We start from the raw sequence: 17,234 nt of genomic DNA, 5'->3' as shown, positions 1-17,234 counted from the left end.
TGTGGAAAAATTGGACATCTGAAAAGAGTCTGTAAGAAAAAACAAAATGATAAAGCACAAATGGTAACTGTAAATGGCGAAACTGATGACTCAGATGAATGTCAGGACGATGAGTTGGGCCTGTACACAGTGTACACTGCTCAAGGAAATAAAGACGGCATTTTTGCAGAATTAGAATTGATGGGGAAAGCCGTAAAAATGCAAGTGGATACTGGAGCATCGGTGTCCTTGATCCCAGAGCACATCTATGATGAGCATCTGAAGAGCCGTCCTCTGCAGCCTGCTGCTATTCGTCTGTCATCATACACAGGGGACACCATACCTGTGTTGGGAAAAATCCAAGTGCCAGTGAAACATGAGGGACAGGAGTGGACACTGCCCCTGTTCGTGGTGAAGGGAAACAAAACGCCATTACTAGGAAGAAATTGGCTACGAAAAATAAAGCTGAACTGGGGAAAAATCTTCAGTCTCAATGAAAGCAAGGAAAATGAACACCTCTCACTGCAAGGAGTGTTAGGAAAGCACAAAGAGCTGTTCAAGGAAGGCTATGGAAAGATCAAAGACTTCAAAGCAACCATAAGAGTGCAAAGTGATGCCAAGCCCATCTTCCACAAGCCGCGTCCAGTGCCTTATGCGCTACGGGAATCCGTGGAAAAAGAGCTTGAACGCCTTCAGAAGAACGGCATTGTCACTCAAGTGGAAAGGAGTGATTGGGCTGCGCCTATTGTCGTAGTACCAAAGAAAGACAAAGCAGTGAGACTGTGTGGTGACTACAAAGTGACTGTCAATCGATGCATACTGCCAGAAGAGTATCCTCTTCCAAATGCTGAGGATTTGTTTGCTACTCTGGCCGGCGGGACAGTGTTCAGCAAGATCGACCTGTCTTTTGCCTACCAACAACTGCAATTAGACCCAGAGTCAGAGCAGTACCTTACCATAAACACACACAAGGGCCTATTCAGATATCACCGTCTAGCCTACGGGGTCTCTACAGCTCCAGCAGTGTTCCAACACACCATGGACCAAATACTGCATGGAATGGACAAGGTCGTGTGCTTCATGGATGACATTTTGGTGTCAGCGCCTACGAAGGAAGAACACCTGAAAATATTGGATCAAGTGATGACAAGATTAGAAAGATATGGGGTGAGAATCAAGCAGTCGAAGTGCGCATTCCTCCAGGACTCAGTGGAGTATCTTGGGTACAGAATTGATGCACAGGGACTTCACCCAACAGAAAGTAAAGTGGATGCTATAGTGAATGCACCAGCCCCCCAGAATGTGACAGAGTTAAGATCATTTTTGGGGCTGCTTAATTACTACGGAAAGTTTGTGGCAAACCTGTCCACAGTGCTGCACCCACTTCATCAATTGCTACAAGCCGACACACCATGGAAGTGGTCTACACAGTGTGAAGACGCATTCAAGGGATGCAAGCAGCGTCTCCTAAACAGCAAATGCCTCGCACACTATGATCCGGAGAAACCTCTCCGACTTGCATGTGATGCCAGTCCATACGGTGTCGGAGCCGTAATTTCTCATGTACTACCCTCTGGTGAAGAGCATCCAATAGCTTTCGCATCCAGGACACTCTCACCAAGCGAGAGAAATTATGCTCAGATTGAAAAAGAAGCATTGAGCATAATATTTGGCGTCAAGAAGTTCCATAAGTATCTATATGGAAGAAAGTTTGTCTTGTTGACAGATCACAAGCCACTGTTGACAATCCTTGGCCCAAAATCTGCCATACCCACCCTGGCTGCTCTACGCATGCAACGCTGGGCCATAATCCTGTTGGCCTACGATTACGACATCCAGTACAAAAGATCCAGCGACCATGCCAACGCGGATGCATTGTCACGTCTGCCATGCCAGTGTGACACAGAAGAGGGCGCAGATGATGGCGGAGTGTTTTGTGTGTCATATGTTGACGAATTGCCCGTCTCAGCAACTGACATTGCCACAGAGACAAGACACGACCCAATCCTCTCCAAGGTCCTAGATCTAACATTGTCAGGATGGCCAAAGTATGTGCCTAACCCAGATCTGCAACCTTTCCATGTGAGGAAGGACGAGTTGTCTACAGACCAGGGATGCGTTCTCTGGGGTTCAAGGGTCATAATACCACCCTGCCTCCAACGGTGCAGTAGAGAGAGCTGTGCAAACATTCAAGAAAGCATGGACAAGACTTGAAGCTCAGTCGGTGTCACCACAGCATCGCCTTGCGAAGTTCCTGTTCACATACAGAAACACTCCTCACACAGTCACTGAACGCACTCCAGCTGAAATGTTTCTAAAGAGACAACCACGCACTCGCCTGTCGCTACTGAAGCCTGACATGTCTGCAGTGGTAGCCAAACATCAGTTACAGCAGAAGAAGGCTCATGACAAGCGCGTAAAGACACTCCGGACATTCAGTCTCGGGGAGAGGGTGTTAGTTCGCGACTTCAGACATCCTAAGAAGCTGTGGATACCAGGAACGATTCTAAAGCAAAGAGGACCTCTGACCTATGATGTTCAAGTAGGTCATCGTCAAGTCAAAGTGCACGTGGATCACCTGTGCGCATCCAAAGCCTCAAGCTGGCCAAGCGGAACGGACAGTGAAGATGCCATGGACTATGCAGCATATCCTGAGGAGCAAGAAGAGGAGACAGATCAACAAGATGATGCTGCTGAGCCACCTCAAGCTGTTCAACCAGCACGCCGCTATCCTGAAAGGCAGCGTACAGCACCAGAAAGACTCAGTCTCTAAGTATAATGTAGAGATGATAGTTAAGTAGATCAGAGTTCAGAATGTTTCTACTAAAGTTAATGAAGACCTCTAGGGTAAGTAAATGTTAGCAATCTAAGCACTGCATTGACTGTTATAGCAGGCTGTTTGTTAAGTCTTAAGGGTTAAAAATCTAGAGGGGAGGAGTGTAGTGATTGACAGGAATTATCCTGTACCGTAATTACAGCTGCAATACTAGTGCACTTACGGTAGCTCTATTCACCAGTCTGTGCAGTGCATTCCTGTATTCAGAACGAGAGTACCTTCGATAAATGACCACTCACCTTGACTCTGCCTCCGTGTGTAATTATTTCCCCACAAATACTACAACGTAGTAAGCAACTATGGTTTCAAGAAATGCACCCCAGAGTTGTATGACGTAGAAGTACTCTTGCAGATGCAATTGCAACACTAGTAGTATGACATTATATGGTTACAACTTTGCACTATACTTCCAATGTTGTAATCATTTTAAGAGTACTTCTACATCTGCTTTATACAACTCTGCATCTGACGTGGACCACAGTGTTTATTATATTTTGACAGTAAATAATAAATGAGGAAAAATGACTATGGCCAGAGATGGATATCTGCACCAGGCACCCGGCAAATTCTAGTGAAATGTGAAAGTAGTTGTTACACGTTTGGACACATGATACTAGTTTATTGTTGAGTGGCCGGTGTGTATATCATTTACTGGTAGAAAAATCCCACTTTGTTGAGGTAACAGCAATCTAACTAATGGCAAAACCTGGGCAAAGCTGGTCAATGGAAGGAAGTGGGAGGGAAGTTAAAACAGAGAAGAGAGGATTTGAGAGGTCCACTGATCTATTTTTCCACTCAGGTACATACAGTATCTACTTCCATGTGTGGGGTAGCCACAGGTAACTCATTTTGGCGTCATTTATTATTTCCATTTGTACACTTCTCAGCCAATGACTCATGGGTGTCCATCACACAATTTATGCACATTGGTGAATAATGTAACATCTTCACACTATCTGTGTATCTAAATACCAGCCAAATTGGTCACAAATCAAATATGACATATTGTGTCATATTCCAGCAACACTAATATCATGCACACTTCATACTCAAAATTTTTGTCCACGTTGACTGATGTATATTTTCCATTTTCAACATTGGCATTGCCGAGGTGTGAATATCCGTACCTCAATGTCATTGTTGTCCTTTCATGTAACGGAAGAAAGATTGTGACATCACATACCACAAACCCGGTTCTGTCAGGTCACTCAAGAAATATTACCACTGGCACATGGACAAAAACCTGCAGACACATTCCGACAGCGGTACCATTGTGTGGTGCGTCACATAATATTTTGCCAGCAATTAAAGGGCTCAATGTTGGACCTCACTTAACTCCTATTACATTTGAACCTTGACAGAGTTGGGTTGGGGTTGAGTTTCATTTCCATCTTACATAACAAGCACAGAGTTCAGGTGAATTTTTGGAATGAATGGTGGAATGAATGAATGGTGTATCTGGGGAAGTGTATGATCTGTGAATATCTCATCCCTAGTCTAAACAGCTGCACGATATTTGAATGATGTTGGGTTGTGAATGGGTTCAGGGTTTACAAAAAAAAGCTTTCAGACACGTACTGAATTCTGTCAGGCTTGGGCTTAACTTTTACGGCCTGATTGCAATTCTCAAAGGGACTTTTCTGTCCCAAGACGACAAAAAAGTAAACTCTAATAACTGAAAACAGTTTTCAATTCAACTTGCCTAGTTTGTGTACCACACCTTTTCCTTCCTTCCTGCTGAGTTCACAGTTTCTAAGTGTCAAATCTTAGTCAACAGTGACAGACATTGTCTTCCCTTGTTTTGTTTTCTTGCACGTTTGCCTCTTCTGGCAAAGACATGACGTACAGTTCGTAGTTGAACCCAGACATGGTCCATGCGCAGAGACGACATCTTCAATGTTACAAATTTGACATCTGCCGAAAACTTTCTTCATTCCTCCTCAGCCTCTTCTGACTACCAACTCACATGTTCCACTCCCTAACCTAAACCAGAGATTCTTTAAGTATATAGAGATATGCCAACATAATAGGTTTCTATGGGCACCTAACGCAACCAGGTTCCGGTCAGCCTAAAGGGCGTGTCATAATGCTTCTACAATGAATAGAACAGTCCTTGGTCTGCCTAAGGGGGGCCATAATAGAACCAGGAAACAATGGGCCAATGGAACCTCTCTCTCTCTATTCTCTCTGCCTAAACGGTGCATGTATAACCCTTAGCTCCTCACAACAGTTGCTGTCCAGTAGCCTCCTGTGTTAACTGTTACACTCAGTGATTTCCTCTCAGGAACTGTCTCTTTCTTTGAAGAGGTAATTGGTAAATAACTTTAAACAGGATCAGGAAATGGTGAAGCACAAGGGCTGCCAGTGAGTGAGTGAGTGAGTGAGCTGCTGTAGATTGTGAAATGGCTGATAAGAGGAATGTGTATGCGTGTGAGTCACTGTGATGCAATGCCTTATGTCAAGATGTGCCAGTTAAGAGATGCATTATCTACGGTAGATGTCAAAAGCATGTTGTTATCCTTAGTCCTATAACATCAAAAATGCAATGCAACTCGTGAGTGGATTCGCTTGAATATCTAATGGGAAAGGCTACAGTGTATGTCTTTTTGTCCAAAACAGCTATTACAGCTAACAACTGTAACGGTAGAAGGCCTCAGTTGATGGAGGAATTTGACAAGTCACTACCATGCCATTCTACAAGATGTGAAAGTTGACAGCATGCTGTCATAGTCTGTTTTAAACCAAAAGGATGATTAGCCTTAGGAGTCAATTCACTTGAATGTCTGATCGAAAAGGACTATATAACATGCCTACATGTCATATCTACAGCGTGCAGTAACTCGCTAATGGTGGCATGAAGCGAGAGACAGAAAAGTAAAGACACATGCCACTGCCCCTTTGGCCACTAGTTGGGCTTGTATTGACCCGGCCATTTCCTTCCTCCTGATGGAAAAGTGTCCATTCCTTTCCATTGTTCCCACAGTTATTCCATCATGCTCTGTCCTCCAACAGCAACATCTCTCCAGAGGTGTGAAAACATGACCTTGGATGGATCCTGTTTTCATAGTGCTCATTATGGAATCTTGGGATCATGGAATCTTCCTGTTGGCATGGAAAACGGGGAGGGCAATCTGTAGCAAAGCATTGTTTTGTGGTTGTGTTGGGATCTGTGAAGATTCTGTGTGTATGTTGGTTGGTAAGAGAAATGACTCTTCAGTAGTGTTGTCATTTGTGTAATTGTTGGTAAATTAAAGGAACCTGTATCAAAGACAAGGAGATAAGGAGGAGATAGTTCAAGTATAATGTGGAGCCCTGGGATTTTGTCTCCTCCTCCTTACCTGATGTGTACTATGAGCCTGTGTTTAGTGGCGGCGCGCTAGACGCTGTGGCCTGGAGTATGTGTTCCAAACGCAATTTCGTTGTCAAATGTATTTGTCAATGACCATAAAAGCTCTTGAATCTTGAGAAATCTCTTGAATTGAACTTATATTCTAAGCATCTATCATATCTTATGAGCTTCCATGCCTCTTAACAAGACTAGCAGGGTTCCAGAATGAACGGAGTGCAATGGGGAAGATGTAAAAAAAGTCACACCCATTTAGGATATTTATCCTACTCTTCTTGTGTCTGTGATATGTAATGTCTTATCGTTGCATGTACTGTATGTCTCCCATGTTATGTTACGCAACATGTGACGCCGGGTGTGGTTCTTGAAAAGAGGACAGTGTAATAACATTGAGATAACCTGTGCTGTTTCTTGCAATATACGTAGATCTTATAAGCAAGATCTCTAGACCATTTCAAGTGATTAAGTGATTTTTAAAAGGTAATATGGGGCTTTTTTGCCTTAATTTTTGGATAGGATAGTGCGATATTGACAAGAAAATGAGTGGGGGGAGAGATAAGGGGAAGGATCGGGGAATGACCACGCGTCAGACTTGAACCCGGGTCCCAGGAGTTATGGTATGTTCTTGCAACATACATCTTATAACCAAGATCTAGAGTCTAGTCTAGATTCTAGACCAGTAATTCTCAACCTTTTTTTAATAAACGTCCCCTTGACCTCATCCTTGGGCTCCAAATGCCCGCTTGACCTCATCATAAGCCTGCAAAACCCCCTTAGGATCAAGAAATAAAATGGGTTAATGCCCTCCAATGGCAACTGAGCACCCTTCCTCTCAGCTGTATCCTGTCTGTGTCCTATCTATTTCAAGTGATTTTGGCTAAACACTTTTCAACTGGAAACACTATAATATAGCTGCAGGATGTCTTGGCATTGAGGACATCCCCTTGAAGAGATGTGTAGGGTCAATGTACGCTATCCTTGTAGTCTACAACTCCTATGTGCATTTTGAAGTCTCAGAGGCTTCATGAAATAACATTTATTTCAGCGCTCACAGGCCACACACTTGGTGGACTGGATTTGGCCTATGGTTTTTCCAGTATGACACACACTCAAAGTAATGTCATAGAGACAGTATGAAAATACTTAGAAGACACGAAAATGTAATTGTAAAAACAGCATGTCCAAGATTACAGTGGGAGCTACTGATTTTGAACCATGTTTTTTGTGACTGCACTATGATCAGAGATTCTTTAAGTATATAGAGATATGCCAACATAATAGGTTTCTATGGGCACCTAACTTGACCAGGTTCCGGCCTGCCTGAAGGGGCGTGTCATAATACTCCTAGCATTGAATAGAACAGTCCTTAGGTCTGCCTAGGTCTGCCTAAAGGGGGATTTCCCCCCCTCCCCCTTGCAATAATAGAACCCGGAAACAATGGGCCAATGGAGCCTCTCTCTCTCTACACTCTCTGGTATAATTGCTCCTTGCCAGGTGCAGTTCAGTTTCAGTTGCAAAATAAGTGTTTCCTTCTCCAGTCAGCTGGGATTTTACATTGTTTCTGGGTTTTGTTAACTACATGTAGATTCTGTTGCACATCACCAGCATCTGAATACCAAAAGGCTCTGCGTAATGACATTTTGTTTTAATGTGTTAACAGTTGTTCAGTTTTAGTTGTGTAGTACATGAAACCAGACTGTCTGAACAGTTAGTTCTGCAAAAAAAAAAAAAAAAAAAAAACGTCATGCGTATTTGTACTGTATGTGTCAGAAAAACACAAGACAGGGTCATCAAGCTGAGGTTTTTGCTGTGAGGCTGCGGGTATGGCTACAGCTGACTTTATCGAGGCAGGCTTCCTCTTCAGAATAACCTCATGTAAGACGAGTGTGTGTGAAAGGGGAACAACTTGTGTGTCTTTCAGAAATAGGGTGGCAAAGGCCAGGGGTGTGCATCATTCTTAACCACAGCTGACTCCATCCATGTCCTCTCCAGACAGTTGACCTTGACGCATGCATATTGTTCACAGATAAATTAAGAACATACAATACAGTAGTACATGTCTCACTTCATTTTGTTTTTTATATATTTATATATTTTTAGGGGCACATTTGCCTTTATTTCAATAGGACAATATGACAGGCGACAAGAAGTAAGTGGGAGAGAGATGGGGGAGGATCGGCAAATGACCCGGGGCGGAATTGAACCCGGGTCGCCGGCGTGATAACCCAGTGCCCTACCGTCAGGCCACGGCAGGGCCTGTTGGTACTCTTTTTAACCTCTTCGAAGCGCTATTTCACTCTTTGCTGAGAACACTCAATTAGACCATAACAGCATTGCTATGACAATGCAGAGAGTCTTAAAGGGGTATGCCACTATTTTGGGGCTTAATACAGTTAAAATCGTTGGCTGGGCTTCATAAAGGTGGTAAAGTGTCTTATTTTTCATGTTAAGCGTTGTCTTGCTTTAAGACAAGTTAAAAGAGGGAATATGTCGCTAAACTAGTGAATGTCAATGGATCCGTGTAGCATTGTAGCATGCTACACGGATCCATTGACTTTCACTAGAAAAAAAATAGTTCAACTTTGATATTTTGAGTAAAACACCTGCACTCTTTTTTTTCTGAATGGGAATCTTGCCACAATGAGTATCTGCAAACGTTTTTAGTGTGTGTGTCTCTTGCCTTGTGTCTTCTCAGATCTGCTGCTGGCTTCAAGCAGAATCTCATTCAGGACGAGGATCGCTTCCAGAGCTTCTGCAACAAGATCTTCGCCGGCTGGGACTTCTGCATCACCAATGAGAACGCTTCCCGGCTGAAGAGGAGCAGCTTACTGTATGAACTCAAGGTACCTGACGACACTCTTCTGTTGCTATCCTTCCTTCTCCTCTTCTCTGCACTCCTTTTTAGCTTGCCAGTCTATGACAAGTCATGGGTAAGTGGTTAGTAGTGGTGTGCATTGGCACTGCCCTCACGATTCTATTCGATTCCGATTCGGGAGGTTTCAATTCGATTTGATTCGATTCTATTCTACAATGCATTGTAATGCATTACATTTCTACTGAAAGCAAAGCAAATGTTTCATCAGTCATGATGAGGCAATACAAGTAGTCAAATACTGAGCAACAATTTATTGGCTGTTTTCTGTATCAGTCTTGCAGTTTTCAATGCTTTGAAGTTCTTTTATTTAATTTAACATTCATTTGCTCCCGAAATATCAACGGAAGTAATTGAAATAGGGATGCACCGATACCACTTTTTTGAAAACCGATACAAGTACGAGTACATTAATGTGTGTACTTGCCGATACCGATACCTTTTACCACCAAAATACAATGAAAATAAATGCATGGCCTTGTTTTCTTCCACCTGTGATATTTTTATTGTCCATTTCCATGTAGATTTAAATGTTAGTAAATGTATGAGGTGACACTTTTTTCCATGCTGATTTCAAGTCTACAGAACATGACAACATTTTGCATTGTTTTGAGTAATAGTAGTACTCATAGCTGGTATCGGCAAGTGCTTGACGAGTACGAGTACGAGTATAATGAGCAGCATCGGGAGCCGATACCGATACCAGTATCGGTATCGGTGCATCCCTAAATTGAAACTTTAAAAAAATTGCTGCATCGATTCTGGAACTTGCCGCATTGAATTTGATCGCCCATGCCCCGCATTGCATTGCATCGCAGAATCAATTTTTGTTTACACCACTAGCGATTAGGGTGTCAGACTTGTAGCCCAAAGGTTGCTGGTTCGATTCCCAAGCCGCCAGGTTGGTGGGGGGAGTAATTAACCAATGCTCTCCCCCATCCTCCTCCATGACTGAGGTACCCTGAGCATGGTACCATCCCGCCGCACTGCTCCCTTGGGACGCCATTGAGGGCTGCTCCCTTGCACGGGTGAGGTATAAATGTAATTTCGTTGTGTGCAGTGTTCACTTGTGTGCTGTGGAGTGCTGTGTCACAGTGACAATGGGAGTTGGAGTTTCCCTATTGGGATTTGACTTCACTTAGATGACGGCCCTAGCAAATGTAATTCACTGCTAGGGACAGCCCAGTTACAATCCATAGGGCTTTTTGAAATGTATGCTCCGAACACTATCCAACACATTATCCTAAAGTGCACATTTAAACATCAGGCTGTTTGTTGTACTGAGTGGTTGTGGTCTGTCCTGTTATGTATGGAGTGGGCTGAGTGGTTGAAAGACAGCCTTTAAGCCTCCCCTGACCAAACATCTTCCAAACACGACTTATACTTTTTGTACCCGTTTTAAGGAACTTCTCAGACATACATTAAAAAACCCTTTGAGGAGTAAGGAATTTCTAGAGGTTCTTCTAGAATTTTACTGGAACACTCTACAGCTCCTATAGACGTCTGTGTTAAAAATCTCACAAAGACATTATGACATCATAATGAGAACTCAAAATTTGGACAAAATTCTAATCACATATTTGTGATGGTACTCCTCAAAGGGTTAAAAGATTATACAGGCTTTTTAAAAAAGTAATTCACGAGTTGGACAGCAGTAGGGAAGTTAATGGCGTTTTGACACAGCCTGTGGTGGAGGAGGAGCGGACTTGCAGCTAAGAGTTGTGTGTAAAAAGTCGGTCAAATTTCAGTGGATGAAATATTTCATAAACATTTGATTTTCACACTTTTCGTGTGTTTCCCCTCAACCTTTACACACTCCCGTAGTAGGGAAGTTAGCGCTGTGACAGGCATGTGGTGGAGAGCAGACCTGTCTGTACGATAAGAATGATGTGCAGAAGTCAGTGGAATTATCTTTCACTGAAATCTGCCATAGCTTGATTTCATAATTCTCAGATGTATGTGTGTACTTTTCAGACATTGAACATGGCACCAACGTTAACACATAAAGGTTGGAGCAGGATTCACCCAACAAGTTTTTCTTCTTTTGAGAGTGCTGACAAAAAAATTGTAAAACTGAAAAATGAGAAAAGGTCGCACCAACGTTAACACAACCTTATAAACACTCTGCACAGTAATTTTCAATTCTTTTTTCTTTGGTCATTTCTATCTCCATCTCACTTTAGATTTACTACTTTTCACGTACGTGTCATTTTCAGCAAATGAACTATGCATTTTCCGGTACGTATATAAACTGACGTTACTGGTGACCCCTGCTTGCAGACGGACCTGGAGGAGGAGCGCATCAAGCAGAAGATTGCCGATCGCACGCGGAAGGACAAGTGCCGCATCTTTGCCCTGCGCGCCGTCCTCAACGTCTTCGTGCTGGCCGTACTGGCCGGCTGCTTCTACTGCATCTACAGGGCCACCATCTTCTCACAAGAGGCACAGGTGGGTACTAGCAGAGATATTCTATAGAGATATGCCAACATAATAGGTTTCTATGGGCACCTAACGCGACCAGGTTCCGGTCTGCCTAAAGGGCCGTGTCATAATGCTCCTACAATGAATAGAACAGTCCTTAGGTCTGCCAAGGTCTGCCTAAGGGGGGCCATAATAGAACCAGGAAACAATGGGCCAATGGAACCTCTCTCTCTCTACTCTCTCTGGTACTAGCCTAGTAAACTAGTAGCCTGATTATCATCAACGTTCAAATCTCTTAAAGACTTGGCCTGACCAAGAGCATAACAATTAACATTTCCCAAACGGCATGGTTGACCCGCCTCCCTTAGTTTGCTTATGGTTGTTTGCTTACCGTCAAAGTGGGAGGACTTCCCGTATTTTCGGGAACTCAGAAAGTACTTGCATTGCTCTTGACCTGACTAGTTGCAACGCTGAAAGTGTTGCGTCACTAGGAGGGCACAGCCTGGCTATTAAACTAGCCCCAAACGCCAGCGGCCAAAATTATTTTTGCCTGCGAGTGAGTTGGTCTAGCCTCAATGCCCTAAATCTGGCAGACCAATCACAACACAGGAGACTTGTTTTGATTTGTTTTGAATCTTTGGATGCAAAGTGGACAGGGTTTTGAGGGAGTGACGACAAAGCATTGGCCAATAGGCACAGACACAGATGGAAAAACAACAGGTTGTTTCCATCAACAATCTCTCGATGTCTCATTCATCGGGGCCAGACTAAATTACAAATGTAATCTCACATTTAGTCTGGTTTATTATTCTAACAGGTGCGGGCAGATGAACACGGTCTCTCACTTTCGGTCTCTCTCTCTCTCTCTCTCTCTCTCTCTCTCTCTCTCTCTCTCTCTCTCTCTCTCTCTCTCTCTCTCTCTCTCTCTCTCTCTCTCTCTCACTCACACACACACACTCTCTCTCTCTCACACACACACACACTCACTCACACACACACTCTCTCTCTCTCACACACACACACGCGCACACACACACTCTCTCACACACACACACTCACTCACACACACACACTCTCTCACACACACTCTCTCACACACACACACACACACACACACACACACACACACACACACACACACACACACACACACACACACACACACACACACACACACACTCACACACACAGACACACACTCTCGGCTGACTGCACACACATTTGTTCACTGATGCTTTCTTCCTCTTAACTTCCCTCTTTCTTCATACGTCTCTCTCTCTCTGGACATTTTTCAGCTCGTCCATGATCAGTTTTGCACTCTGTCACTTCATTCTGTCAGCATTCTTAGTCAGCAGCTGTTCATGAGTCTTCATTAAGTGGAGTGTCGGTTCTTAACATTTGCATTACACAGGAAATTGAAATTTGTGTTTGGAAAGCAGAACATTTGAATGGCCAGAATACGTAAATACATCTGATGGAAGCCCTACTAATGACCTGTGTAAACTATGGTGAATTTGAATGTATCAGTGTGCACCACTTCTTTTCAGGTGTTATCGCAAATGTTCAAAGGTCATGAGATCCATCTTCATTGCTTCATGCATTGCGACTTGCGTGCGTGCGTGGGTGCATGCATGCGTGGGTGCGTGCGTGTGTGCGTGCGTCTGTCTGTCTGTCTGTCTGTCTGTCTGTCTGTCTGTCTGTCTCTCTGTCTCTGTCTCTGTCTCTGTCTTTCTCTGTCTCTCTATCTGTCTCTCTCTCTCTCTCTCTCTCTCTCTCTCTCCTGATGGGAATTATCCCTAGTGCGGATAATGTAAATAATGCTGTAATGCAATGTAATTTGTGTAATGTAAATTGTGTTGACACTTTTGTGAAATTATTCTTCAGTGACTTAACCCATTGATGCCTGAAGCACCTGCAAAAAACGCCTGCTGAATGCCTAAGCCCTTGTTGGGAAAGTTGCCCTCAGCCTATAAAATCCTAAATATCTTGGCCTCTGATGCACATAAAAACATCAAATAAGTTACATGTAGACCCTCATCTTGCATTAGAATGTGTTAATTCAGCTGTAACATACCCACATTTTTATTTAAAAAAAAGCTAAAATCTCAAGAGCCTGAATGCAGCATATATGTGTCTCCAGGCATCAAAGGGTAAACAACACATACGAGTCATCAGGCTAAAATGGGTTCATGAAGCAGTGTTACATCTCAATCATCCGTCTCCCTCTGTGCGTGTGCGTGTGCGCGTGTGCGTGTGCGTGTGCGTGTGCGTGTGCGTGTGCGTGTGCGTGTGCGTGCGCGTGCGCGTGCGTGTGTGTGTGTGTGTGTTCTTGTTCCTGTTCCTGTTCCCTGCAGTTGAACTTGGCGGCGTCGAACTTCATCTCGGACCTGATCTACGAGTACCTGCCCTCCATCGTCATCACCCTGGCCAACTTCATGACCCCGCTCATCTTCAGCCTCATCATTCAGTTCGAGGACTACTCCCCCGCCTTCGAGATCCGCTTCACGCTCATGAGGTGAGGTGGCCGGTAAAATAACGAGGGAGCCCAGCAGGGCTGAAATACTGGTGCAGTCTGAAGTCAGACACGAGATTTTGATTTGATTTTTTAAGACCCATTTATTTTGAATCGTGACACTAGTTAAAATGCTACATTACACTCCATAGAAATGGACACCTTGCACGCTGTGTAAAAAGGGAGGAACCCTCTCCTTCACATTTCTACCACTTGAAAATGAGTCTACCATTGACAATTCTTTGAGATTTTGACAATTTATGTTCTTTGACAATTAATGTTGTTAATTAATCTGGTGGTCGACTGAAAACCGTCCCCAGAGAAGCATAATCAGACTATTCGTAAATTACAAAGTATTCAAAATGTCAAAACGTTAATAAATAAGAATTAATAATATTGTGTCTCTTGCCTCCTCTCAGGTGTGTGTTCATGCGTCTCGCCAGCATTGGGGTTCTGCTGTTCTCTCTCTGGTCCAAGATCAGATTCTGCAAGGGCACGGAGTGTCCCTGTGGATACAACCTCAGCAACTACCCTGTACGTACTGGACTTTCAGTGTCCTGTTTTTAACTGAGTGTAATGTGCATTTAACAGCTAGTAATTCAGACTTTTTCTCATGTACTTTGTGCAGTTGCAAATGGGTTGTAGTCGAATTAACTGTTTTAACTGTTTTGTGCATTTGGCGTAAAAGCATAAAGAGTCAATCAGAAGATTGAGCTTGGCCACAAAATATGTAGACGGAAATCTGCAACTAATTATATATTTATTTATTTCTAATTTATAATTCATTAGTTCTTACTGTCATCCATTTTCATATTTACTTTGAGCAGTTGCAAAATGGGTTGTAGCTGAATTAAACAAAACCACTCATTTCCCCCTTGTATTGTCAAAGTGAAAATTCATGTGGATTTATTCGAACATACTTTTTGAAATTCTCCTCCTTAGTGTTGGGAGACGCGAGTTGGGCAGGAGATGTACAAGCTGATGATTTTCGACTTCCTCATCATCGGCGCCGTCACCGTCTTTGTGGAGTTTCCTAGAAAGTGAGTCACCTGGCCTCGCCCTCTCTTCTCTCCTCTCTCTCATCCTCACATCCCCTTTCATCGCTCAGCTATCACATGTCCACTCCTGTTGCCCGAGTGCATATCCCCTTACAAGGCTCTCCTGTTACATTAGATCAGTGGTTCTCAACCTTTTTTGAACAAATGCCCCCTTGGCCTTATCACAAGTCTTCCAACGCTCCCTTGGCAAGTCGGGCAACGCCCCCCTTAAATGGACAAATTTCCCCCTATGGCAACTAAGCACTACCCCCTCTCAGCTTTATCCTTCTCAAGGCCCCCCTAAATCTCCCCAACGTCCCCTGCGGGGCTGCACCGCCTCAGTTGAGAAACACTACATTAGATAGAGCAAGTACACGGTCACACTAGAGTCCCATCCAACGGGAGTTCGAAAGCTCTTTTGGTAGCTTACAGGTGGATGCTGTGGTGCCTTAAAGGTGCACTGTGTAATATTTTAGTAGATTATTTCCAGAAGTTATGCTTTCCATTCACATATGTAAGTTTTTCATGAACACTTACCACCACCATCAAATTGTAAGTATTCGTTATGACAGGAAAAAATGCACTTTTCATACATGAAAGTGTGGATCTCCATGTCCACCGTTTTGAATTTCCAGAAACGGCGCAAAACATACTATACTTTGGACATACTGGTAAATATGACTTAATTATTATTTAGTAAATATTCATGAAAAGATTACATTTACCAATAGTCAGCATAGTCAGTTTCATTGAGCAGCATAGTTGCAATACCTATTCTGGCCACCATCCTACACAGTGCACCTTTAAGCCACCTATACCAAAGAAAGTGGATGTAACCAAGAAGCGTCATTTTGTTTCTTTTCCGGTATCCACTTTATGTCGGGTGAACGCCCCTTTAGGAGACCTTCGGTTAGGAGACCTTCGGAGTCCTGATGTTGAGAATCAATGAAGTCCCCTTAGCGCTGTAGATGGCGGTAGCGCACGTCTTGCGCAAACACCTCAAAAAGAGAAGAAGAAGTAGGGGACAACGCCCCCTTAGGAGACCCAACTTGAGCACACGCTTTTGCATTGAGTGGGCGTGGTTTGCGATATCTTTGTTTGATTCAGTATTTTTGCCTATACCATATACAGGGAGACCCAGGTTCGAGTCTGGCCTGGATCATCTCCCTATCCTACCCCTTCTCTTTCTACCCATCATATTCTGTCAACCCCTTCACACTGTCCTAGTTTAATGAATAGATAGATAGATAGATAGATAGATAGATAGATAGATAGATAGATAGATAGATAGATAGATAGATAGATAGATAGATAGATAGATAGATAGATAGATAGATAGATAGATAGATAGATAGATAGATAGATAGATTGATTGATTGATTGATTGATTGATTGATTGATAGCCTTCACTTTCTGTTAGCTTTGTGTTATGAATAGTAATACACAAATTTCTCATAGCTCATCTATACCTATTTTAAATGCATCATGTAATTCTGCCAAGCCCAGTCGATTGGATTTGAATTGCAGATTTAGATTTCGAGGTGTAAATACAAATATGGAAAACTTGTTCTTTTTGATCAGATTTTATTTCTGCCAATGTTAGTTGTGACTTCACAGTGGCAGCAGAGTATGGATGATTGCCTCCTACCCCTCTCTCTATTCCATTAGGACCCTCTTCAACCATTGATTGTGAGAGTACAATAGGGACACAACACTATCTTATGAATAAATGATTATTTTCTCCCTGCCTCTGTATCTTCCATTAGAGTCATCTCTTCTTCCTCCCTCTCTTTATACAGTGTTCCATTACTACCGCTGATTACGTCAATTGTCGTTTGGGTCTGGTCGCGAACCAATTTAATTGCTTTCTAGCGCAATTAGCTTAGTATTTTTGCACAAACTGCAAAGGCAATGTACTGGAATGATTATTTGAAATACCAAGTCAATTTTTGCATGCAGAAAATATAAGCATGGAAACATTTAAGTCTGCTGGTGTGTCTGTTGTTTTCTCCTCCTCGTCTTTGTCTCTCTGTCAGCCTCTCTGTCTCTCTGTCTATTTCTCTTCCATTAGGGTCAAGTGCAACCACTGTAAGTGCGGACCGGCCCAGTTGTAGCAGCAACTCTATATGAACAACCTTTTTTCTTCCCCTCTGTTCCCTTGTTTCTCCCCCTCTCTCCTTCACTAGGATCACGACGAGAGTGAACTGTCACTGAAGCAGCAGTACCATATA

The 17,234-nt window shown here is 43.2% G+C and overlaps 1 protein-coding gene across 1 annotated transcript in view; it reads left to right on the top strand.

Annotated features, from left to right (window-relative positions):
* The window catches only part of nomo (nodal modulator), a 97,928-nt gene that overhangs the window by 25,247 nt on the left and 55,447 nt on the right, over positions 1 to 17,234 (top strand). The window contains exons 7-11 of the mRNA XM_063208060.1: positions 8,857 to 9,004; positions 11,314 to 11,481; positions 13,809 to 13,969; positions 14,386 to 14,500; positions 14,909 to 15,006. Of these exons, the coding sequence (XP_063064130.1) occupies positions 8,857 to 9,004; positions 11,314 to 11,481; positions 13,809 to 13,969; positions 14,386 to 14,500; positions 14,909 to 15,006 (690 nt within the window). The remainder of the gene's footprint in view (positions 1 to 8,856; positions 9,005 to 11,313; positions 11,482 to 13,808; positions 13,970 to 14,385; positions 14,501 to 14,908; positions 15,007 to 17,234) is intronic.

The sequence above is a fragment of the Engraulis encrasicolus genome, chromosome 1 (genome assembly GCF_034702125.1).
Source record: "Engraulis encrasicolus isolate BLACKSEA-1 chromosome 1, IST_EnEncr_1.0, whole genome shotgun sequence".
NCBI lineage: Eukaryota > Metazoa > Chordata > Actinopteri > Clupeiformes > Engraulidae > Engraulis > Engraulis encrasicolus.
This window is presented reverse-complemented; position numbering and strand designations above follow the sequence as displayed.